Source organism: Ciconia boyciana, chromosome 12 (assembly GCF_034638445.1).
Source record: "Ciconia boyciana chromosome 12, ASM3463844v1, whole genome shotgun sequence".
In the NCBI taxonomy this organism is placed as follows: domain Eukaryota; kingdom Metazoa; phylum Chordata; class Aves; order Ciconiiformes; family Ciconiidae; genus Ciconia; species Ciconia boyciana.
In genome coordinates, this window is record NC_132945.1 from 11,354,393 (window position 1) to 11,379,537 (window position 25,145).

General features: G+C 46.6%; 1 protein-coding gene across 1 annotated transcript; it reads left to right on the forward strand.

Annotated features, from left to right (window-relative positions):
* Positions 1-69: 69 nt before the first annotated feature.
* FOXO4 (forkhead box O4) lies at positions 70-22,818 on the forward strand. The gene is made up of 3 exons (XM_072876853.1): positions 70-655; positions 11,723-12,964; positions 17,462-22,818. Exons 1-2 carry the CDS (start codon positions 257-259, stop codon positions 12,944-12,946), a joined length of 1,623 nt encoding a protein of 540 aa, XP_072732954.1. The 5' UTR covers positions 70-256; the 3' UTR covers positions 12,947-12,964; positions 17,462-22,818.
* Positions 22,819-25,145: the final 2,327 nt, after the last annotated feature.

Here is a 25,145-nt window from a genome sequence, read left to right on the forward strand (position 1 = left end):
GGGGGGACGCTGGGTATTGTAGTCCGTCGACGGGACAGGGCCGCCTGCCGCCGCCCCTCCGGGACTACCGCTCCCGGCGTGCCCCGCGCGCGCAGGCGCAGGGCGCGGCGCTGCTCCCTGGTAAACAGAGCGGCGCGGCGGCAGCGGCGGGGCCCGGGTCTCACAAAGGGGTGGCGGGCCGGGCTGGGCCGATGCGCGGCGGTGGAGCGGCTCAGACCCGGTGGCGGCGGCGGCGGCGGCGCTGAGGCAGGCGCCCATGGCGGAGGCGGGCGGCGCCGCGGCGCCGCCGGACATCGATCCCGACTTCGAGCCGCAGAGCCGGCCGCGCTCCTGCACCTGGCCGCTGCCACGGCCTGAGCTGCCGGCGGCGCCGGCGGAGGCGGGCGGCGCGGCGGGCGCGGCGGAGGAGGGCGCAGGTGGCGCGGCGGTGGGGCCCGGGCGGGCCGAGGGGGCGCGGGCGGGTGGCGCGGCGGCGCGGAAGGGCGGCTCCCGGCGCAACGCCTGGGGCAACCAGTCCTACGCCGAGCTCATCAGCCAGGCCATCGAGAGCGCCCCCGAGAAGCGGCTCACGCTGGCGCAGATCTACGAGTGGATGGTCCGCTCCGTCCCCTACTTCAAGGACAAGGGCGACAGCAACAGCTCCGCCGGCTGGAAGGTGCGCGACGGGCCGGGACGGGGCGGGAGGGACGGGGCTGGCCTTCGGCGGGGCGGCTGCGCTGTGCCGGGGCCGGGGCGGGCTGTGCGGCCAGGCAAGGAGCGGCTGCCTGAGGCGCCTTCCCGCTCCCCTGCTGCCGAGCTGGTGCTGCCGCTTGCCCCGGCCTGCCGCCCTCCCCGCCGCGCAGCCCCGTGCTCGCCTGTTGCTACGCGTCGCCAGCCAGGCTCTGCGCACTTGGCGTTGGCGCCAGCGCCTAATCCCCACGCTGCAGTGCAGCGGCCTGGGGTTCAGCTCTGCCGAAAGCTGCTTGGCTGGCACGGGTTTGTTAGCTCGGGAGTGTGGAGTAGGATCTTCTCAGGCCCAGGCCAAGCTCCGGCTCTGTGCAGCTGGACCAGAGAGGAGCAGGCTTCTCTGGGTGGGTGGTTAGCCTCATGGCCCCGTGAGGCTGCTTCTTGCGCCCTTTGCGTTTGGAAAGTTTTCCAGGAAAGCAGCAAGGGTTAGTTAAAAGGCTGTAGCTAAGCTTCTGTGCATGAGCTGAAGGGTTTTTAAATACAAGGCCGCGTTTTTTTTGTCACCTGACTGTGCTAAAGCTTAATATAAATAACTGTTTCATAGCAGGCATTCTTGGCTTTCAAGAGGCTCCCTTTAAAAAGGGTGCTGTGTCCCAGAGCAGCGCCAGTGCTGCAGTCAGGCAGGGACTGGGGACCTCTGCTGGAGTTCGGAAAAGGGAAAGCAATATACTGCTCCAAAGTCTCAACATTGTCTTCTCCTCTCGCTCTGGAAATAGACACATGCGAAGTTCTGTTAAAAGAGCTAAACTCCATTTCCGTCCTCTGCAGGCGGCAGCCTGGTGTTCCCGTTCTCTTTGACTCTCTTCTCGGAGTCAAACAAACTCCAGCAAAAAGAAAGGAAGATGTGAGAGCTGGCTTGCGAGATAGTCCCTCAGGTTGTCCTGATATATTGCAGTGGATGTCGCAGTGACTGGAGTCTAAAGAGTGTGATCTATTGCCCTCACTGCAGACTGGAATTACACTTAATGCCACACTCTTGTTTGCAGTGTACCTCTCCATTTGCAGTGTTGGTTAGCAGTTTGTCCATACTGCAGTTCTGTGGCAACTTGAGCCAGTGTAGTTTGGGGCTTCCGTGACTCCAGCCATGCGTTCCTCTGCCTGTGTGACCGAGCAGTAAGTCAGCACAGAGAGTTAATTGGGGGGGGGGGGGAAGATAGCTTTTTCTGGTAGGTTAGCTTTCAGCTTGCTCAGGTCTCTGAAGTGGCACGCCATGTGGTTGCATGAGTGCGAATGTTTGCTTGAGAGAGGTCCATCTCGCCACGTTTGCTTGAATGTGGTGAGAGGGACACAGCTGTCACAGTTTAGGCTGGCACAGATTGATACGAAACTTTTCACCTTTCCCATTTATCTGGCTCACTGACAGTTCCTGGAGAGTGCATGTAGTTTGACTAAAACTGACTTTTTTTTTTCCCCTCCTTTGTGCAGGTTGAATCCTCCTTATTAAGTTCTGATTTGGGACAGTGCTTGGGTGCATTTTCTTTCTCTTCAGAAGATTTGGTGGTCTCACTGGAAGACAGTTCTTGCTTCCTCAGGCTAGGCACACTGTCCTGGTCCTGCTGCTGCTGTGTGGAGTCACATTATCTTGGCAGAGAGTTTATGGAACTGGTGCATTTTCTCTTCAGGAATGTGTCTGTATCTGTTTGGCAGTAGTGCCTGAGACTGAAGTTTAGTGTAGCTTCTGAAATGCATCCATAGATATCGTGGGGTAGGTGGAATATAGTGAAGTATCTTGCCAGATGGGATGCTGGAATAGGTAGACTTCTGGCTTGATTCAGTATGGCTGTTCTTTTGTTACATTCGTTCATGTGTAACAGGACCGTCAGTCTTTGGTTTTACTCTGTGTTTTAATCATGTATCACTTTTGGGAAACGTACAGTTGGATTTAACTTGCAGAAAGGCAGAGATGAGAATTTGTGCACATACAAGGGTTGAGGTTCCTGCTCAGACACTGTTGCTGTAGCTGTTCTGTCATGACTTTTCAGTGTGAAATTCATTTGTAGTTTTTCAGCCTGGGAATGGGCTAACTCAGGCTGGCTTTAGTAGAGGAAGAAAACAGAAACAATTTCTTGCCAGGAAAGATGAGGGAGGGCAGAATGACAGCAACTGTGGTAGGAATCAGCCTGCCTTATGATTAGGGCAGTTTAAAGTCCTTGGCTTTAACCAGCAAACAGAAAACCATGATAGAAATACAGTTGAAACTGTTTAAATGTCAGGGGAAATTCTCATAAAAACTTGTTTTCATTTTTAACAAATACTGTCAAAGTTTGGGTTGGTATGTAGGGGGTATGCAGTTAATCTTACGTGCCCAGGAGAGGCAAAGGGGGCTGCGGTATATTCCCTCTGCTCCACTTTCTTCCCTGCTCGTGCTCTCAAATCCTGTTGGCAGGGCTTGGCAGGATGCGTGCCCCATCACGTGTGACTACAGAGCTCTGACTTTTAGTCTTGCTTTATGTTAACATACAGTTATATGGAATTGCAAAAGGTTTTGTTTGTTTTACTTAGTCTATTTGCATAAAGGTGCATTAGATTAAGGCAGGTTAGACATTTACAGTTTTAAACATGTGGAATCAATCAAATCAGTTCAATTTGATTTTGTGGACTTAGAGTAAATTTAATAGGTGCGTGTTTTATATTTAAGACAAACTGAATAAACAGAAGATGTCTCTTCAGTTGAGGAATGGACCTGCCCGATTTTTTGTTTTCACTGTTCCTTGTTATTTTTAGAGCTGTGAAGCTCTGCTTGCATCTTTTTTTAATTTGTAAAGTAAAATAAAAACTTCTTGAGTTATCTTAGCTTTATTGATTTCTCAGTTTTGAACTGAATGAGTTTGGATAAAGGAAATTAATGTAGAGCTGCTGCTAAATGCTGATGTAGCATTTTGATGCCTGTTAAGGTAGTACTACAGCTCCTAGAGTTCTGTTATTTCTGTGTTGTTTGGGCAGAGCCGTACTGATAATATGTCCTATTTGTATGTAGTGTGGTTCTAATAGAAAATTTTAAATTGGACATTAAAAGAAATGTGTCTTGAAAAACTTTTTTTTTTAAATCTATTTTAGTTAATATAAACCCCATAAACTCATTGTTGCTTCATAATTGCTTTACAGCTGTCCTATTCCACTATACAATTGGGGGAAATACAGCTGTTACAGGCTGCCAGGGTGTAACCTCTGTGAATTCCGGAAGAATCTGTGTTTTCGAGGAAGGTGGTGTTTGCTGTTCTTGAATTGCTTCAAGTGCTTTGTAAAGGACAGATTTGCTGGGTGTGCAGTCTGTCCTTTCCCTGCAGTAATTCAGCTGAAGTTAAGAATTAACCAGCCTGAAAGGCAGAAGTGTCCTTGCAGGGGTGTGTCGCAGGGCTTCTTTGTAATCCTCACCTCGGTGCTCTGCAAGCTGCTCTGTGGATAAGAGGATAATTCCTTCTGGCTTTGAGATTCTTTGGGGGAGGAAGGTGTTGAATAATGTAGAAGTGCATAAACCCTGCTGAAGCAGTTTGCACTGGTTGTTGCATTTCTCGCATCCATGAGTATGAGCAAGTTTGACACAGTGAGGAGCAATGTTAAAGACTAGTCTTTCTCAGTGAAACATTCCGTGTATTTTCCCAAAGCTGTTGTCTCTCCCTTTGTAGGAACAGAATGAACTTTAAAACCATCCTTTTCACCCTCCAAAGACACTTCACTGAAGCAAAAATCGGGCATTTCCTATGCGTGCAATGTGAAGGAAAGAACAAATGATTCTGCAGTATTGCATTAGTTATAGGAGGCTGAAGTCACACCTCTGCATTCTGGTACTTTGCATTCACTTTGATTCAAGTGTGTACATGTATATACACATACATATGTGCGACAACTCAAGTAGCTGTATTACAAATTAAGAATTACCAAGCATTCTGCTTGTCTGAAACAGAAGGTGTCATCCGTCTGGAAACTCAGCTAGTTCTTAATCTTCATTGCAGTGGGCAGCATTTTACTTTAAACCCTTCCATTCCACGCTTGTGTTATATGCGTATTGCCCATAGTTGATGTCAACTGTTGACCAGATGGATTGGGAGACCTGGCTGAGGGCTCTTAGGTGCTTCCTTGCATGTGCCCTGCAATTCAGTTTATGATGATAGAGTGACTTCACTGGTTTCCAGTGCCATAGTGCTGGCTCTGAAGGTCCCCGGCCTCTCCCAGAGCTGAGGCTGTCTGGCCTCCTGGCAGAGCGTGCACAGAGCGTGCTCAGGTTGGAGCAGCTGCTCATCCTGTGGCCCTCTGAAGCTCCTCCATGAAAGAATAATAGGCTATCGGACAAAAGCAAGCCTGTCAATCTTCTGGACTATTTGTGCTGTGCTGCAGCTGATAGGTTCTGCCAGGTTATCCTTATGCCTTGCAAATAAATTCCAGTTCAGTGGATACAAAATTGTGTGAACACTTGTTTTGGTAAAGATGAAAAATTTATCGTTCGTTGGCTTGTTGACTACTGTTCAGCCAGCTTTTGGTGTTTTTCTGTAGTCAGATCTACAAAAAAGCAATGGTTGGTTCCTAAAATAGTCACATTAGCTTTTGCTTATGTCCATCTGGACTGTGCTATATCCTTGAAGATTTTTTGGCTCAGACTTGTCAGAATCGTAGCTTCTTAACATGGACAGGTAAGGGCCCAAATCACCATCGGGAGAGCTTTCTTTAATTTCACAAAGAAACCCTTTGTCTGGAAAGGAACATCTGGTGGGAACGCTTTAAACGGGTTTGCTTTTGACTTTTGGTAGTGATAATTTCAAGATGATGGTTTGAGAAGACATTCAAAATATTTCCCTGTCTTTGCTCACTGAGGCATAACTGACTTGATGTCATAAAGTAAAAGGAAACACAAAATTTAAACTCAGCATCTTAGCTCTGAGCAAAGTATAATTCTGCCCGACCTTCAGCCTGGCGCAGGTTTGTGCATAGGGGACCCTCAGTCTAGAGTCTGGGGGTCTCTCTGCTGCACAGAGCCATCAACCTCAGTCTGTGAAGAAGTTGACTGTACTTTCTGTTGACTGTGCTGAGAAAGCCCATAGTGTTTACTCTGAAGTCCATGTGCCTGAAATTATACAATTCTCCATTAAACCGTCTGACGCTAAAAATGAAAAATTGCATGTTTTAAATCGAATCGGAATAGTGATGTCATTGCTGTCATCGTTGGTACTTAATTTAAGTCCAGTTAATCTTTAGTGGTGTTGTAGGTGCTGCTTTCTATTAAGTTGGGATTCTTTTGGTTTCTTGGAAGTTGCTGCCCTGCAAGAGGAGGGAGAGTCTGGCTGTTCGAATCCAGAGTAGCTGGGGGTGGATGGAAACTGCTGGACTCTTGACATTACCTTGTATGCCCCCAAATGTATTCATGTGGTGTTAACAACGTGCTTAGTCGTGGCAGCAGGGAGATGTTCTCTGTCCCAGCTGCTGACAGCCTAGCTGGGTTTCCTTAAAGCAGGGCGGAAAATAACAGACAGAAGCTGAATGACTGTTGTTCAGAGGCTGTAGTAAAGAGTCTGTCATGGAAGCCTGAGGAGCATGGGTGTGGCTTTTGTCCATCAGTCTTTCTTTTAACAGAATCTTTTACCTTTTAATCCCATTAGTCCTTAAATGGTCTGGCTACAGCAAGTAGTCTGGCCTAGGTGAGGGCCCGGTGAGGAGGGCGGAGGGCAGCTGGGCATGGCAGGGTGTTGTGGACGGGAGGACGGTGAAGTGCTGGGTATGGAAAATGAGGCCAGTGGCAGTGCATAGGAACAGGATGATGGTGCAAATGTGGGGTCACCAGGTGTCCTGTTTTTCAGGTGGGATAAAACTTATTGATGAGTGATCAAATGTGATGAGGGCCCACCATAGCAATGTAGCAACATATACTTAGCTCTTGTTAAAGTGACATTAAGAACCCCTTGTCCCAAACAAGGTGTAATGCTCTGAATAAGTATGGAAGTGCAAGATTTATTTTTTTCATTTGAAGCCTTATAGAGTGTAGTTGTCTCTCTCAAAAGTGGGGGAGAGCTCGTCTTTTGGCAAAAGTCCATCTGCCCCATGCAATGCCAGTCAAATTACCTGAAGATTTTGCTGCTGCTCTTTCCTGCTCCCTGCCAGTTTGTTCTGGAAAGCTGCTTTGTTGGAAGATTCTTCCTTGCAGCACGGCTTAATTTTCCCGGCAGTCCTCGGTGAAGGCTGCTCCTGGGCTGCTGGTATTACTTGTTCCAACAAGTTTCTTCTGCTCTATCTAATCCCGAACAGCTTTTGTTGTATATGCCTGCCTGTCTTGGTAAACTTGTACATCACCTCGGTCTTTGCTTTTTAGAGAGCTAGGATTTGCTTCTTCTGGGCTCCCATTGAAAGATTACAGAAAGGAAAATGTTCATCCTAAGATACAGCTCCCTGTCTGCCATGATTGACGTCTGTGCTCATGTGTGCCTTGTGGAAGGGGATTGCTGGGGAAATGTTTTAGCTCCCTGGCTCCGGAGCAGTTGTTTACTTGCTGGAGTGTTACTTTGCAAAATCTCTGCAATGAAGGCTTTTTCCTGAAGCCTTCGAAGCCAAGTGGCCGGGTGAGTGCCGAGACAGGCACTGACAAATGCAGCAGGCGGGGTGTTCTGCCCTTGCAGCCTCCCAAGAATGCCATGGCAAGTGATAATTTGGCACAATTATAGGCCTGGCTTTGGAACATGGCCCTGTGCTGGGATGCGACCATGTTCTTTTGTGTGTCTCCGAGGCAGTGAGGGTGTATTACAGGCAGCTGCAGTGATTGCATTTTTTTTTTCCCCTCCTGTTGCTCATTCTTGAGAGAGATTTTTTGTTAAGAAATCTGGTGCCTCTGTGGTTTGTAGTAGAAACTTGACGTTCCTGGGAGAATGGCTCTGGTGCTAGGGAACAGTGGTTGAAAAGCCAGGCAAATGTGGGCAAGCACAAAATTATCAAGGATAGCTACTGTTTCTTGTGTCTTTCTCAGCATAGCTTGTGCTTGGCCTGGAGCACTCTGCTAGCACAGGGCACAGAGCTCCTGCAGACAGGGCACAAGAGCTTCCTTCTGCTCCTGTCACATTGGTGCTTAGAAGAAAGTACATCACAGGAGGGTGAGTTTAAGCTTATTTTTAGTGTGAGGAACCTTAAAGTCTGAACAAACCATCCATCCTGAATGTTCTGACCTGATCTGAGTGAAACTTCAGTTTCATGGTAGATAACCTCGCTCTTACCTACAAAGCCAATGTAGTCCCCTGGCAAGGCTGTCACTGGCATTCTGTCTTCTGTATGACCCACTTGTGCATTTTCCATAGTATCTTGGTGTCTATGGCAGTTGTCCAGAAGGCTGACTGGGTTGGTTGGTTGTGCTGCCAGCTCCTGTGGCTATTCTCCATCCTGAGACCAAAGCACTGTTCAGTGTTGGGCAGGGTCCACAGCAGCACTCATGCTGGTCTAGGGGCAGGCCTGGTATGATGGTGAGGAGTGTTCCTGTCCTTTAGATAGGGCTAGGAGATTTTATCAAAGAGGATTTAATGTTGTGGTAACTGAGATGTAGGAAATAGTTTGTGTATGCTGCTAGCCACACTTCTATGGCTGGTCCATATATCCTAGCTTGTACACACAGTGGTTGGGACCTAGTGAACGGTCCACCCTTCAGTGTACAATAAATGTCTCTAGCCAAACTTTAATTTTTTGCGTAATACCTGTCATTAATTTCAGAATGGTTTTGTCTGAATGTGGTTTACAGGAATCATCCTTGATCTATGATGGATTACAGACAGACTGGCATTTTTTTTACTGCAATACTTAATATACATAAGAACCTCTATAAGATACCTGAATAAACAGCACTAACCACCCCTGACTAGTTGTTGAAGAGGTCCCTAGGGATTTGAAAGATTCCTGCCTGTGCCTCTTCCTTCAGGTCATGCTTCCTTATGGTCAAAGATGTTGCAGAGCCAAGGCCTTGTGTGGATTGCAGATGCTCAGACCAACTGGGATCCTCCTGCACTGCTGAAGTTGAGCATCTAAAAAGTTAATGTCATCTATATGTTTCTGGTTTGAGTTGCTTAACATTGAGAAAGGAAATACGTCAGGGTTGCCTGGGTGACTGAACTCTGTCGTTTCCTCTCCTGTCATGTTTGACCTGGAGTTCTGTGATTATTTTAGCGTGACTGATTTGTCCCTCACTTTCTCAATGAGATTTGAGGGTGCCCTCCATATGTTAGGTGTATTAAATCATTCTAGCAGATGCATTCTTGTGCTGGGGAGTGTGCGGTATGCAAGTGTGAATCTCTTGTGTTGTCTTACAGCACCCAGGCTGGTAGGTGCATCGGTTCAGTTGTATTTTGGGACCCTCTGGACCTGAGTCTCCAGTATGCAGGCAAGCTCAGTCATGCAGGTGTGTTACGGCTCTGGGTGCTGTGGCTGTGGTGGTGAGCTGCCTCACAAAGTCTGCAGGAGAGGTGCAAAAGTGATAATTTAGGCATTGCACTTTTGACAGCAGTTAACCCTAATGTAAGAAGTGTTTGGGTTTTTTCCTCTGCCTCCAACCACACATTCTGTTCTCTTTCTTAGTTTTTGGTGCTCGACCCCCACAGCAAGGTAGTTCAAAAAAACAGGTAGAGATAAAAGAGGCAGGAAAATTAATTTTCAAGGAGGGATAGGGCTGCTTTTCGGTTGGGTTAGCTCTCTGAACCAGCTCACAGATCCTTGTATTATGGGAGGAGGAGAGTTTGAAGTTGAGGAAGGAAGGGGTGGCACAGCAATTATCTGTTCCTACAGCTATTAGCCGTTATGTCAGTTTAGCAGTAACATGTAAAAGCACTTTGTTTCACAAAAGGTACCAGGCTTCGCATATCTGTGTTCATGTGAATCCTAGTCTTATTTCAATATGTCTTATTTCAAGCAGCTTTTCAGCCAAAAAAACTAGAAAACTAGTTACTAAAGTTGTCACTTATGATACCTGAAGTGGTGCTAATTTTCTTGAGGTTTTGGTGTTACTGAAATGCTTGCACCAGTGCAGAAATGCATACACCAGTGCAGTGTGCTTTTGCTGACACAGGAATTAAAACCTGGCTATAGCCATGCATGAGAAGAAAACAGAATATAGTTAGCTGTGAAATTTTGAAACCCTGAACCTATTGGTTTAAAGTTCCATTTTAGTAAATGGAGCTAAAAAATGGGTGGTTATGAGACTCCAAATGTATACTGTGTGTACAAGCTATTGGGTCATTCCTGACGGGACTGGGTGTCATCCTGAGTTCACAAATCACTTTCAGGAGAATAAATGAAGAATTAGTGACAACCTGGTGGTTCTTATTGCTGCAGCAGTATGCATTTGAAGTCATGCACATTTACCTGGGAAAAGGAGGGGCATTCTTTGGAAATGAAAGCAGCAGCCTTCCAGGAGACAGGGTACAAGCCTGAATTACTTTTTTTGAGACTTGAAGGAAAACAAAGCTTTATTTAGAGAAGATGCCAGGCAGGAGTGTTGTATAGCTATTACTGTGAACAACTCAAATAATAAAACTATGTAAGACCATTGACCTGACACATGTTCCATCAGGCCCTGGCTCCACAGTAACCTTTGGGGTGCTCTCTGAGTAAGAGCACATGTATCCTTTGATACCAATCACAACAAGCAGCCAGTCTTCTCCAAGTCCTCAACAGCCAAAGGTTAAAATGAAAGCTAACGCAGAATGATTCTCACATCTCCTTCCCTCTCCATGAAAACTTTCCATTTTTCCTGTATTGTTTATCTACATCTGCTTTGTTCTAGGATAGTACTTTTGGTGAGGTGGCCAAAATTAGCATGGTGAGGTCCGAGAGGAAGAGGGTGGGGAGAGGGAAAGCAGCAGGCAGGAAAGAACTGTGTTCAGAGGTGGTGGGAAAGGATGATAAAAGCACAGTTAACTTTGTTAAGAATTAAGAGAGCATGCATGAAAGCTGAAGGCTGCTATATACCTTTTGGTTTATATGAAAAAGGTGTTGCAGTTGGACCGTTGTTATGCTACTGGTGTAGCACCTTTTAATGATGTGTAATTTGACCATCTGAACAAATTAAATGCAAATATCAAATAAATGCATGACACAGGCCTCAAGGGGAGTTTATGGAGGATCTGTTCAAACAATGAGAGTATTGCTTGCTGATCCTAAAATACTGGGGAGTTTATCAGTTGCAGAATGAAAATTCAGTTTGATGATGGTGTGCAGATATGTTAGCTTGCAGTTTCCCGCAAAGCTAAACCAAAAGGAGGGAGTTGGGAGAGGCACGGAATGCGTGCCTTGCCAAACGGAAAGATGGGAGAGGCTAAAACTGGCATGTACTGTGTGGGAGTGCACTATCTGCTGAACATCTTACCCCATTAGAAATGCACATAGAGGAAAGCATACTGCCTCCTTGCAGAGTGAGGCTGGCAGGCTCCAGGGTTACTAAGACTCTTGTTCCACAAAGTTTCTCTCTTGTTTCTCTGGCTTTGGGATGAAGATGCTAATGGGCATACTGAATTAGAAGTGTTTTGCCATTTCTCTTCACCCAGTCTATTTGATTCACTGCTGTGCTGTGTCCAAATCCGTCTGAAAGCTAGCCATATAAAAATTAAAAACATCAGCCAGGCTTATGCTGGCTAATGGGGTTGGCAGAAGGGTGGGAGCAGCATTAGCTCAAATTCAGTTAGGCTCATGTTGAAGTTGCAAGCTGTATTTGGGAATTTGCTTACTTGCTCTATGGTATGCTTAATTTTTGCAGATTCTGTATGGTCTTGAAAAGTTCTTTTGTGTTAGTATTTTGCTAGTTGGAAGCTGCTAGTTGTCATGGTAGTTTCACCCTTGGTGCTGCAGTGAGACATGGCACTGCTTGCTAGTGCTGTCAAGCATGTTCAAGCAGAAATAGCAGGTTTTTATGGGTAGGTCTTTGTTAGAACTTTCTTCTCTGGATGCTGTCGCATTTATGCTTGTGAAGTTTCTAGGTGGGAGGTATGTCAACTGTCAGGTCCTCATATCTTGTTTTGGTTTTTTGGTTTTTTTTTTTTTCCAGAACTCTATTAGGCATAACCTGTCCCTGCACAGCAAGTTCATTAAAGTCCATAATGAAGCCACAGGGAAGAGCTCTTGGTGGATGCTCAATCCTGAGGGTGGTAAAAGTGGAAAAGCACCAAGAAGAAGAGCTGCCTCCATGGACAACAGCAGCAAACTTGCAAAAGTCAGAGGTAAAGCATCCAAAAAGAAGCCTCCTCTCCAGTCTGCTCCAGAATCCACTGCTGACAGTCCTGGCTCCCAATTCCCTAAGTGGCCTGGGAGCCCATCCTCAAGAAGCAATGAGGACTCTGATGTGTGGAACACCTTCCGGCCTCGAACCAGTTCCAATGCAAGCACCATTAGTGCCAGGCTTTCTCCTATCCTGACAGAGCAGGATGACCTCCATGATGAAGAGTTGCTTCCTTCTCTCGTGTACTCCAGTGCATCCAGCAATGTTCCACCAACTGTGACTGAGGAGCTTGAGCTCATTGATGGGTTAAATTTGATGTCTCCCAGCTCATCTGTATTATCTACCCAGCAATCTGCCTCAAGTGGTCAGATCCAGAGAGATTCCAGCTTTTCCTTGCGGAGCCCGAATGCAGCTGGTCAGACCACTACTTTTGGCAATTCCCTGTTTAACCCTGTTGATATCTCACTGCAAAGTTCTGTCAGCCATTTCTCTGCCCCTCAGACCTTGGAAGCTCTTCTGACACCCAGCTCTCCACCTCCAAGGGATGTTATGATGACTCAGGTGGATCCAGTTCTCCCACAGACTGGTAATAGGATGAGCAGCCGAACTCTTCTGCTTCTAGGTGGACAAGCCTCCCAGAGTAAGATCAGCTCAGGCAATACACAAGGAAAGCCTACAGAGCAGCAGGCAGAACCAGTCAGTGCCAGTGTTTTGCCTTCAACGCTTCCCATAGTAACATCTCCTCAAAACACTGCCAGTGTCACCAGTTTGAAGGCTCCAGTTTCTACAACAACTGCCCAGTCGGTCCAGCTGGGTAGTCCACTGCTTCTTTCTTCTGATAGCCCTGCTCCCTTGGGATTGAACCAGGACAGGCTGCCTATTGACCTGGACATTGACATGTACATGGAGAACCTTGAATGTGATATGGATTACATAATCAACAGTGAACTCATGGATGGAGAAGGACTGGACTTTAATTTTGAACCCATTCTGTCTACTCCCAGCTATCCCAGCACCTCACAGGCCTCCAACCATACCTGGGTACCAAGTTAACTTCAGGAGCACAAAAAGGTACGTGTAGTTATGTAAAATGCTACAGCTCTATAGTGGGAACAGCCATGTCTAGGATGGTTCCTCTGCCCATCTCTGCAGCAGTTAAAGATACCTCTTTGGAAGCACAGGTGGTCTTTGAGTAAAAAGCTTCTGGGAGAGCCACATTCCCTTTTAGATGGAGAAAAAGCTGTGTAAAGGTAGGTCGATTTAACTTACCAGGTAGTAAACTCCTTTATGGAGTAGAACAGCATCCTGAATGAAACTCCTGTTGTCTCTCGTTACCAAAGATGACTGCGTTACAGGATGTCGGTCTCTGCCAGGCAATGCCTATATCTCTGAAGTTGACATGAGAGCATATGCTGATTCCATAAATAAAGACATGATCCTATGTATACAGAACGGTTGAACTGAGCCAAGCACATGCTGTGTTTCTATCCGGGTTATTATTATCCTTGCAAAATTTTCTAGTATGTGTAGTTGCAAAGCATGTCTGTGTCATGACTGCCTGCTTTGCCCTGTATGTAGCAGGACACAATCACTCTCAGTTATCAGACCTTCTGCCCTGCCCTTATCTGGGATAGTGTCTGTAAAGTCTGGTAAGCTGGTTCATCAGCATTAACTACTGAATTGCTTATGTACCCATTATTGGAATGAGAATGGGAAATGCGAGTGGATGGAGATGGAAGGAGGAAGGACGTGTTAGTGCTATCCCATGCACAGCAAAGCTGCCTCTTCAGCGATCTTTCATATTTGCACAAAGATTTCTGGAGTCAGTTTGGGAAATGGTGTATATGAGAAGAAGAGTTGAAAATAAAAATGTCTTCCTCTCTGGGGGTGTGACACCCTGATTTGAAGCTCTCTAACCACTGAGGCAGTTGAAGAATTAGAGAAATGGAGCTGAAGGCATACTTCACACTTGGAGCTCAGTTAGCTAACAGAAAATGGACAGTTTATTTTATGTACTGGAGCATAGGCTGGATATTGCATGGAAAGTGGAAGCCTTGCCAAGAATATTTCCTTTTTAGGAGGCAGATATGGTTAGTGTTGTAAATTCAACCCCTAATACTGGCCAGCTGAGCAGGCAGAATTAAGGGCAAATTGCAGATACTGCTTCAGTTGTGGGAAGCCCTTGAGCTTCAAAATTATGGTGACTGAAGTGAAATTATCAGGTACTTGACCTTAATACTCCTTCTGAGGCACCTGAGTAAGCTGGAGGTAGTTTGGACTAGGTGACCTCTGGAGGCCCATTTAAACCTCAGTTTTCTGGTGATTGCTGCTGCTGTTCATGCTGGAGACCAGATATTAAGTTAAATATTTTTCTGCTCTGCCCCAGTACAGCCATTCTAGACAAGTGTCTTGGGTCTAGACAAAGTGAAATGCCGTCCTTTGAGCTGGTGGTACTTAAACTTTGTCAACATACTGATACACCACTATATATTGACTTTTTAAACACAATTTAACTCCTTCTTATTCCAAGTCCTACCACACTTCTTAGGATTTAATTTATTAGTAACGTTCTTCTGTCTGTACTTAACAGATCTCTTCACTGTAGAGAGAGGGAGGATCAATCGAGCTTTTCTGTTTCGTTATGGGGCTTTTTATAGTCTTGTGCATTTGTTAGCTGTGCTCTTGCTGAATTACTGAGTGGCTTAAATTGAATATCTTAACTTCAGGTGGAATACAGAAACTCAGTTTCGATTTCAAAGACAAATTTGGTTTACAAAACATTGGCATCCTTCATCCATGGTAGGACTGTTTGCAAGTTAGTGACAGAGGCTGTGGCCTTTTGAGTAGTGTTTCCACTGGATATTGTTCTGAGCTTTTGTGGTTTTTTTGTGGGTTGTTTTTTTTCATGCCATGCTAGGGCAGGCCATCATATTTGGGGAAGACATTGACTTTGCAGGGGCAAAATGTTTTTCACAGGAACATTTTCAAAACGTATGCAAGCTGTCCTGCAGTCCCGGGTGCATTAATTACCTGGGCTGGATAGACAAGACCTCTGTCTACGGAATACCAGGCACAGATTTTTTTTTTAAGAGCATAAAGCAGAGGAGCTGAGGGAATGTTTATCAAAGGGTAGGGTCTAGTACTGGTGAAGATGTGGCTATAATCAAATGCTTAAGAGGGAGAACCTGAGCTCTTAACAGCATGGTTATGTTCTTGGTCCATATTATTATTCCATACTTACCATGTGAATTGATTAATCATAGCAGAGGAGCAGAGGTGGGCCAGGTTTCTAAGAAAGGGGAAACAGGGTGCATGTGGAGAGAAATAGGAGTGTTCCTGGAGGCCAGGAAGGACCCTGGGAAAAGAAGGTAGAATGCTTTCTCAAATTTACAAGTTCCAAAACCAAGTGAGCTGCAGACATCAGTGTCTGTGAGGAGGTCAAGATTGTGTCATCTCTCCCTTATCTGAATCTGTTACTGCAGTGAGTTACTGGGGTCCCTGTTTGGAAATCACTGTTCAGGGAAAGCATGGCTGCCACTATATATTGTTCCGGTGTTACAGGCTTTTTTCCTTTCATATGCTTTCTATGAATGTGGGGTTTTTCCATGTTAAAGTCACATTGGCAAAAGCTACTCTAAGTGATCACTAACCTAAAGTTGTCCTTCTGAGTAGTTACTGTGGGCTTATCCTATAGCCTTCTGGGTCAGTTATGGGTGTAACACTGAGCAAAAATGGTTCATCAATAAATGCCAGTGATCACACTCTGATTTGAACAGCCAGAATGAAACTGGAGCTGAAGAAATATTTCTCTTTGTAGGCAAGAGAAGATCTTTAGGAATAAGTACTTAGTCTCTCTGCAGCACTTGGGAAGACACAAGCTAGTTGATGTTACCTGTGGTGCTCAAAGCTGACATGACTTTATCCCCTTCTTGCAAGTTAAATGCTGAAGAGCTTGTCCACATCTTCACCAGGAGTCTGTTTGAACCCTGTGTCTCTTTACTTGGAGATTAGAGATCAAACACTGAAACTTTGCCTCTGCCCAGCAGCGGTGCAACACCCACAAACCTAGCTGTTAGCCGTAGAGGAAGAAAGCCAGTGTGTGAATACTTCCCTTGACTAGGAAAAACAGAAATTCTACAATTTCTGCTGCTGTTGTCTGGTAGCTGCGGCTCACTTAGTTGTAAGCCTGCCATTCACAGGTTAAGGCACTGGATGTGCAAGCCATACAGAGTGACTTAAGGGAGCCTTAATGAGCAAGATGATGGGAAAAGACTGTGGCACACAAGTGCTCAATCACAGGCAACTACTCTTGCCTTCAGCACTTAATGCAAGTGTCCTCCATTCTGATCGTGGGAGGTGTGGGTGGCCACCCGGCTGTCTCTGAGCAGCTCAGGGACTTTGGGCTTCCTCATCTACCTCTGTCATGTATTTCTGCAAGCCAGTAGGAGGAATACCTGGGAACAGAATTGCCTCTTTTGTACAGTGGTACAGTTTGTGCCGCATTGATGAGTGTAAAGTCCATCCACTCTTCTGGTGGGCATTAGTTAATGATCTTTAGTTGTTCAGTTAGACTCCCTATAGCTTCATAGCCTAGATAATTCTTTATCCCTTGCCCAGCTTGGTCTGGACTCATGGTTTTCTTGCTGTGCTCTATCTAATTCCCTTTGGTCCAAATACTGTATTTTTGTCTACCAAAACATTAATAAATAAATAAAACTCCCATCAACTTGCAATTTCCCCAAGTAGCCTGATGCTCTGGCTTCTGTTTTAAGTTACTGTCTTTTCTTGTACAAGGCTGATTCCCTCTTGTAGCTTCTTTCCCTTTCCACAAGTTTATTTCATGCTCACTATTACTGAATGCAATTGATTGGATGCCCTATGTTTATCTCACTATTCTGCCTTCCAAAGTGGATCATAGACCTACGGTGGAGGTTTTATGTCAGTGTCTTAAGTCTGCTCAGACCTATTCCAAGGCTTGTTTGAATGAGTTGTGGCAGCTTTGTTGAGGTGAGGCAGAAGACCTCAGAAGGGATCTATAGACTTGCGGGGGAATGAGATATCTAGGAATGTTTAACTATTTGCAGGTAGATACAGGTTTTCTTTAAGTGGGTGAGCATAAACAGTTTTAGTGTGTGATCTCTAAAAATCCCTTTGTTAGTCTTTTTCCCACCAATTGATATTTGTAGTTGCTTAAGGTGAAGAGTGATTTTCCTCTTCTTGCTGCTTTCCTGCAATGTGTCTGGGGTAAACCAAGTCCTCCTTTAAACCTCCTTATCTTGCAGAGCATTGTTGGTGCTATCAGCTTACAGGAGGAGTGCTTACTTTTGACCTTTGTGCTTTTGTTTTGTCTGTCTCAATCCTACTCTGAATCTTAGAGCTGAGCAGTTGCATCCTCCACTTGACTCTCCATTGGTCAAGGTCTCTTGTGATCTGTGTTTGTTCCTTGCTGGAAGTTGGCATCCTTTGAGTGGCAGAGGCTGATTGATAGTAATTAACTCCTTATCTATGCATCCAGGATTCCCACTGAAGCTGAGATCTAACCATTCACTCTATTTTTCTTCTTCCTAGTGTCCTTCAGGTTTTGAACATCGGATTCTGACTTCACTTCCCACCCCTGGCAGAGAAAAGAAAGGAGCACATTGGATTCAGTTTCCCTGCACACCATGCCTGGGGCAGAAGGACCTGCCCACCTGGGAAGAAGGGGCAACCTGCATCTGGCTGCAACAGGAAGAGTTTAAAAATAATAATTCTGTTATGTGCCACGGCTCTTCCTACAAACCTGACCCTGCCTTGGACCATCTGGAGAAGCCCTGGACTATACACGTCCAAAGAAGAGCCCTGGTAAAAACCTTGGCCAGAAGATGTTGTGCCGGGCAATAGTGTTTTCCCATGTGAAGAGTTGGGTTTGCTGGAGGAATATCTCAATGGCTATCCTCTCTCTGCTATGGCAGAAAGTCTCCCGGTGCCTCGAACTGGCAGAGGGCTGGCTCTGCTCTCACTTGGCTTGCCCTCTGGGGCAAAGTAGTTGGACATTTTCATTAAGCCACCAGGTGCGCACTTGGTATCCCACAGACTCGCAGAGGAATTGGAAGGAGCTTGTTGGTGGAAGCCCTGTGGGAAAAGGGTGTGCTATTTCAGGGGTTGGTTTCAGTGGTTTCCGTGTGCCCATCTCTGGAGCACCCATCATCATTCTGCAGGGAAGGGTGGTGGTCATGGTGTAGAAGGCTTCCTCTTGCCCACCTGAGTGGAACGGGAGGACATTGAGTTTTTCACTGTGCCAGCTGAGCCCCATTGAATCAGAAGCATGTTTCAAGAAGTCCCTATGCTGTTCTCAGCACTTTCCTGATACAGCAGGCTGCTGTAAAATAAGCACAGGTGCTAATAGCTGTTTCTGGGACATAAAAACTTCATTTTGGGTTTGTTTCTGATCTGTCTTGCTACAGCAGAGAAATGGAAAGCCTGGATGTGGCCTTAACAGAGCCCTGGTTGCTTTTCAGAAGGGCATTTTCTATAGATGAAATATTTTTTTACTAATCTGGGAACTTTCTACAGTGAATATGAAGCCAATGTTAAGTGTGTCCCCATTAGGTGTATTAGGCATCTCTCCCTCTGAGAAGGTACCAGTGACAGACTTCTTTTTCAGAGCTGTATTAGGAACAAATACATTTAATGTTTGATAATGTATATGATTGAGGGGAAAGAATCAGCAGGTCCCCGTGGTTTCAAACCACCTTGGGGAAGAGTTGTACATTATTGTAATCTATATGTAAAAGTAGCTGCAAATTACATAGAAGCTTTTCTAAACCTTTTTAAATATATATTATATATTTTAATTGAAAATGAGATTATTGGATTAAAAAAAAACAACCACATTTGCTGCATCTGTCCCCTTGATATCAGTTAACACTACAGTATGGGAGGGGACAGACCTAAGGCTTTTTGGGCCAAGAAGCTGAAAATGTCATTGGAAAAGCGGGAAGGGCACCACAGCGTAACTGGGGAATGGCTTCTCTCCCCAGAACAGGTGGAAGGTGCTTGCGTGGCATGGCATTCAGCCACAGCTACTCAGTCTCTTTCCTTGACTGGGCACTCCTGCCAAGCTGAGAGCACAATGTTAGGGAATGCTAATCATTAACAGCATGCTCATTCTCAGCTAATCCCTTAAGTAGCTGGACTGCAGGTGATACATAGAACAGATTCCCTAGTCTGCTAAGAAGGTGGTATGGACTGGATCATGCTAGATCTGCTGACGCTCTGGGTAGCCCTTATGGAGGACACGATGAGTTGTATTTGGTAGCTTGCTTTTTGGTTTCTGAAGGTTTTTGTTTTCTTGCTGAAGTTTCTGCTACTGCTGGGGAACTTGAAGCCTGTAGGCATACCCTTGGGATGTGCCTAGGATCCTGCCCTGTCTCTTTGTTCTTGCAGGACAGAAGCTAGGAGTTCAGAGCATTAGCTGGCATGTTCCTGTCACCTTTTTGGTGTTTGCAGTGGCAGGATCTGTGGGAGACATGGTGCTTTCATGGTGTTCTGGTAGGCTTGGTCTGGCAGAAAGCCTCTCCAGTCCTTTCTGAAGGTGGTGTTGGCTTCTGTTCAGAAGGTTTGTATCATGCAGTGCAATGAGCCATACTGTTTTATCACCTTGTCTGCTCTGTTTTCATGGGTTTCATTTCACTTGAGTGGAGATTGGAACAGGAGTGGTTTGTCTGGTTACCTGCAACAAGGAGTCTTCAACAGTCTTATCTTTAGCATGCTTTGCCATCAGAGCCTTTGAATGGTTTGATAACCTTTGCTTTGAAGGCTGTCTTCATGGCAGACCTCATGGTGATATGTTTCAAATTTACCCACAATCTTGCATGTCTGGACATACCTCATTGTAACAAACAAAAAGGCAGATCCTAAGCTGGGATCCCAGGTCTTGCAGACTTGAGTCATAGATGCACATTTTCACTGCAGTTAGTTTGTTACACAAATGGATAGATACCCTTTCCACAAATACCTGATGGCATGTGCCACACAAGAATCTGCCATTCTGGGCTGCAGCTAATAGATCTGGTGGGATTTGTGTTATTTGGCACATAATATGGTACTTGTCAGCTTGGGCCCTGAGAGGAAATGATCTCCAGAGCAAGTTGACTGGCTGCCTGTGCTTCGCAGCCTTGTATCAAAGGACAAGACACTGGTATGTGTGGTCATGTTATATGTGAATCTCTAGCCCGTTTCTCATGGAAACGGAGCCCAAAGCAATAGGAAAGACAATATTAGTAACCAGTGCTTCAGACATGTGGTGAGCCATCTCTGGCTGGGTTAGTCTGTGGGGAAGAAGTGCTGTCTTCAGGCTGTTCCAAGGTGTCCCCTAGGTGTGACAGCACTGGGGACCTGGCCTGATCTCTGGCTGCAGGAAGCCTGGCCCTGAGCACTCGGGTAGAGCCCTGGGGAGATCTGACATACTCTCAGCTAGTACACGTCCTCACCCTGTACCAGCTGAAGGAGCTGCAGCCCAGGTACACCAAGGCTTATCATGGTTGGTGCCCTACAGTATGAGTTCACAAGAGACCCTGTCCTTTTATTAAGAAATAGAGCACCTCTGTTGTGTGGTGGGTTTTTTTTCCTGTATTCCCAGGCCAGACTCCTGCAGAATTGCCTGTCCTGGGGACAGCACTGGAGACAGGAGCACCTCTGGCTGGAGTCCTGCTGTACCAGTATGCTGACAGTGATGTCTCTGTCTTGCGGCAGTCCGTGCAGGTGCTCTCTGTCTCCTTAACGCATCAGGAGCTGGCAGTGGTTGAAGAAGCCTGAGAGCGCGCTAGTGCTGAGGATGGTGTTTGGAAGACTAAAGGTGCGCCCGGAGTGCTTAATAAGCCATGAATGTAATGTTGCAGGCTCAGGCAGGCAACTTAGCTTCTTGTTTGTATGTGTAGCAAGATAGCTTGGATTGTGGGCACGGAGAGCAGGGATGCAGAGAATTCAGGAGTCCTCCAGCCCCTTCTCAAATAGCTTCCTTTTCATAAACCTTGAGCTTTTTAACCTGGGATATTTCCCCATAGGACACAGGAGACTTTAAAGTTCCTAAACTGCTGCTTGCTGAAAGACTGTACCTGGCAGGGGGTTGCTCAATACTTGTTCAGTTTTTTGTATTCTTGCCCAAAGTGTTTGCTACTGACTGCTGCTGAATTCGGGATAGTGTCTTGGTGGATCTTCGTTCTGTAGGCCCCGTACTTGTGGGCTAGTTTTTGCTCTAATGAAGGATTGGACTGGGATTTCAAGAGCAGCTGTGAGCTGGGTGGGGACAGCTGGGTGGGGGCCCATGACATGGGGAGTGATGCTCCTGGGTAAGTGCCTGAAGGGAGTGGGCAGGGGACTCATGGCATGAAGCCTTATGTTGTGCTGTATGTGTTTTCCTTGTCCTCACTGAGCTCGGGTAACAAGTTTCTTCATCTCCAGGGGACCAAATGCCATCTTTCACAGCATGAAGCCACCATGCAGCGCTGGGTCATGAACAATTCAGGTAACTAGGCCCATGGAGCCTAGTAGGAGGCAGACTTGTTGCTTTTATTTACACCTGGGTTTAGCAAATTGCTTGAGCCTTCTTTATAACTTAAGCATATCATATTATACTCCTAGCTTCCTGTGAGAGCTTAGAATATTGAAAACTTCTTGGAGCCCCTAATTTTCCTTGTTAGTGTGTCTAAAACCATGTCATCCCCTACCCTGTGCTGCTTTAAAAACAGCAGTCGAATCATCCTGGTAAGTGAAAGGAATGAAAGCAGTAGGAGCATTCCAGAGCCCGGGTGTATTCATAAACAAGGCTCATACTGGAAGCAAGTAGCACTAATCAGTTTTTCCAAAGGAAATGCCTAGAAAGCTTTTATGTAGATCATCATTTGTTAATTTTCTTACTTAGTTGCTTATTTATAGCCACACTCAAATGTTTCAGGGCTAGCCTTGCTCCAGGAATGAGAAACCTTTGTCTGGTGCCACAGGTAGGAGTGCCTTGGGAGTGGTGTCCTGGACTGTCACCAAAATAGTGTGCAAGTTTGGACCCATTATCAAAAAAAACCACAACAAATCATCAACTTTGGGACATGAACATGAACAGGGATAGCTTAGGGTTTGCCTCCGTTGCATGTCTAATGAAAAACATGTTCTAATTCATATGGGGAAAAGCAAGCAAGAGGTGACTCCTGAAGCCTGAAAGATCTGTCCATGTGAAAGCTCGGTAGCATGTGGTAACCCATCACCACAGTTGCTCACCCTTCAAGAAAGGGATCCCCTCTCTCTTCAGTAGCCTTTATGTCTCTCCGTGCACCCCAGTGTGTCTGTAGTTGATGGAAAACAATCTCTGATGGAATCAAAATCACATCTAATATCATGGCATAAAGCAGGGAGAAGAGGCAGCAGAAGCTGAAGGTGAAAGAGCTGATGGTGTTGCATTTATGGTTCTCTGGCTAAGGCAGCGTTATGGTGTGTGGTAGAAGGGGATGTTTGCAGCTGGTGCCGTGGTGCTACTCTGTGGTGCTCCCCAAGGTGTCTTGAGAGGTTTGGCTACATAGAAGATAGGTCACTTCTCCTGAAAGAAGCCTTCTTCATAAAGCAATGGGGATGGTTCTGTGAAATGATGCTTCCAGCACAGTGGAGTCTTCACCTGGTACAATCCCAGGAAGGGTTTCTGCATTGCTAGCACAGACGTCTGCTGCACACAGGGCAGGCACCACTAGCTGACATAATTTCCACCCCATCCCCTCTGCACTGTTTTGCCCATTTCTCACAATTTTTTTTACATAATAAATCTCTGCTTTTGTTTGCTCTCTGTAGCAGTGTAACTTCTGAACCATTACAGGCTCTTTGTTGCCATCTGTGCTAGCAAGACTGTAGAATGTGCTAGACTAGGGGGGAATGTTTGACAAATAAAAACCTGTAATCCTCTGCTCTGTGTCTCATGCGGTTTGTTCTGTTTCCCTGGCAAGGACCAGCTGTTTTTTCCTTGCCCTTGGCTTCTTTCCTCTGCCCTCCTCACCTGTTAGGGCAACCCCTTGGTTAAATGCCCCTTAACTGGCCAGAGGTGGAAGGGTTGCAGCGTGACTGCCCACAAAGGCTCCAGTGCGCTCTGTAGTGTATAGAGCCCCTTGTTACAACTTGCCAGCAGTGCATGGGGACCCATGGGTTACCAAGCCCTAAAAGTGACCTGGAGAGTTTCAACTTCTGCAGGACTAGTCTAGAGTCACCCTAGCCCCTTCATTCTTTGCCTTTCTAGTTCCATTCAAACATCTTTGAGTGTCAGCAACTCTACCAGTTATCTCTAGGAATAGAGAGATGGGTTTGCTTCTTTCAGCCACCCCATCCACAAGCAGATGCTGACACTTAATTAGGACAGATGAGCATGTGAGTGAGCTTTTATCTTTGCTTGCATACCCCAAATCCTCCATCAGAAAAAGGAAGGTTACTATAGCTGGGGAGCATTTTTGATATTAGAAGATAATGGCTTGAGCTGCCCATCAATGGGAGCATGAATGTCAGAGTGGAAGCCAGGAGCTGGTCCTTCCTTGGGACTGCTCAGAGGTGTGCAAGTGGGTAAGAGGCCTCTCTGGCCAGGAGAAGGCTTCAGCTAGGTACCTTAAGGGGTCCTTCCTTGACATGAGGCAAGTAGGAATGCAGATACAGTCTGAGCCAGTGAAGCAACTTGCAAGGAACGTGGTGGAGCCCTTGAATCAAAACAGCGTGTCATTCCAGCAGGTCTGCCTTCTTGCACCTGGGATGAGGCTAGAAAATGTGCTGTCCCCCTCTGCCCTGGGGGTGCTCCATGCACCATGGCTCAGGAGAAGTCTTCCAGAAGACAAGACCTGGATGCCTTGGCTCAGGGTCACTTTCGATGTCTGTGACACCATCTGCAGTAGTCACCAAGAGTCCTGCCGTGTTCTGTCCTAGCAGCTACATGGGTTCAGTGCACCTTGTTTGCAGTAGGTCTGCCTTTCTTGCAGTCTTGGAGACCTCATAGCTCTCCCAAGTTGTCACCATAAGCATTTTGGCCTATGGAGTAGTTGCCTGCAGAGCAGCAGTACCTGAAGCCAGTGCAAAAACTTCACCATCTTTTCTGCTCAGCTTAGTTTCTGGCCAGAGACCTGTTTTGCCCCAGATGCTTGCTGGTTGGTGAACGCTTCTCCTGTGCCACCAGTGACGAGACCACGTGTGAAAGCACAGCGGGGAAGTCTGTTGCTCTACTTCACGTGGCTTTTGTGGTAGAGTAGCTGGTGTGTGGAGAAGGCAGGCTGGGGAATGGGGGGATGGTGGGGTGCAGATTGCCTGCTCCAGAGCTGTCCTGGTAGGACAGTCTGTCCCCAGCTCCCATGTGCTATTTTTTTTTCCCCTCCACTGCTGTGGTAAGACCAGCAGCCATAGGCCTGGCTTTTAATGGGTGGATTGTAAGAGCTGTGACAGTAAGCATTGCTGTAGTGTGGCTTGCTGTTCTCTGCAGACTAGGACACACCATTCCTCCCACCACCAACAGTTACAGACTGTTGCAAGAAACCCAGCGACTGCTTTGGACGTGTGCCTGCATCCTTCCCTCAGTAATTCCAGGTAGGGTCACAGTGGCCTGGCTCACATGTGGGTGTGCTGGACATCCTGGAGGGTTCCTGCAGAGGAGAGGTATTCCGGGCTCCGGCAGCTCTCCTCTTTCCAGCCACAGAGCAATAGAGAGGAATATCCTAGTCCAAGCAGATGAAGGGTGCAGGGGGCACCAGGGCACCACAAGTCTTGAAGTTGCCAGACTCATGGCATGCCACATGGCTTAGAGTCATCCATCTACTTACCTCGAATGGTGTAGTGCCTGCACTGCCTTTCCCAGGAAGCCTCAAAGCCTGGGCCTCAGTGAGTGCAACAGCTTCACAGCCTGGCTGGGCACAGGGGAAGAGCAGGGGGTATTGATAAGGTGAAGGACCAGCTCATGGTTTTCGAAAGCTAAGCTGTAGTTACTGGTGTGGGTGTAGACCTGCCCTGAAGTGCCTGGTCAACAAGACCCTTACAAGCTTCTCCAGTGACACAATCCCTCATACTTGAGTTATCTGCTACGAGACCTACTTGGGACATGATAGTAACTTTGCTGGCTCTGCAGGAATGGGAGTAGATGGTTGCTTCATCTCTTGCTTTCTAGCTCTGAGATTATGTGGGGATATTTTCTCCTTGTCAGGGAGCTGAGGCTGACAGTTTCCCCTGGCCTGGCCAGCAGCTGTGCTTGTTTCTGGCCAGGGTTGCCAGC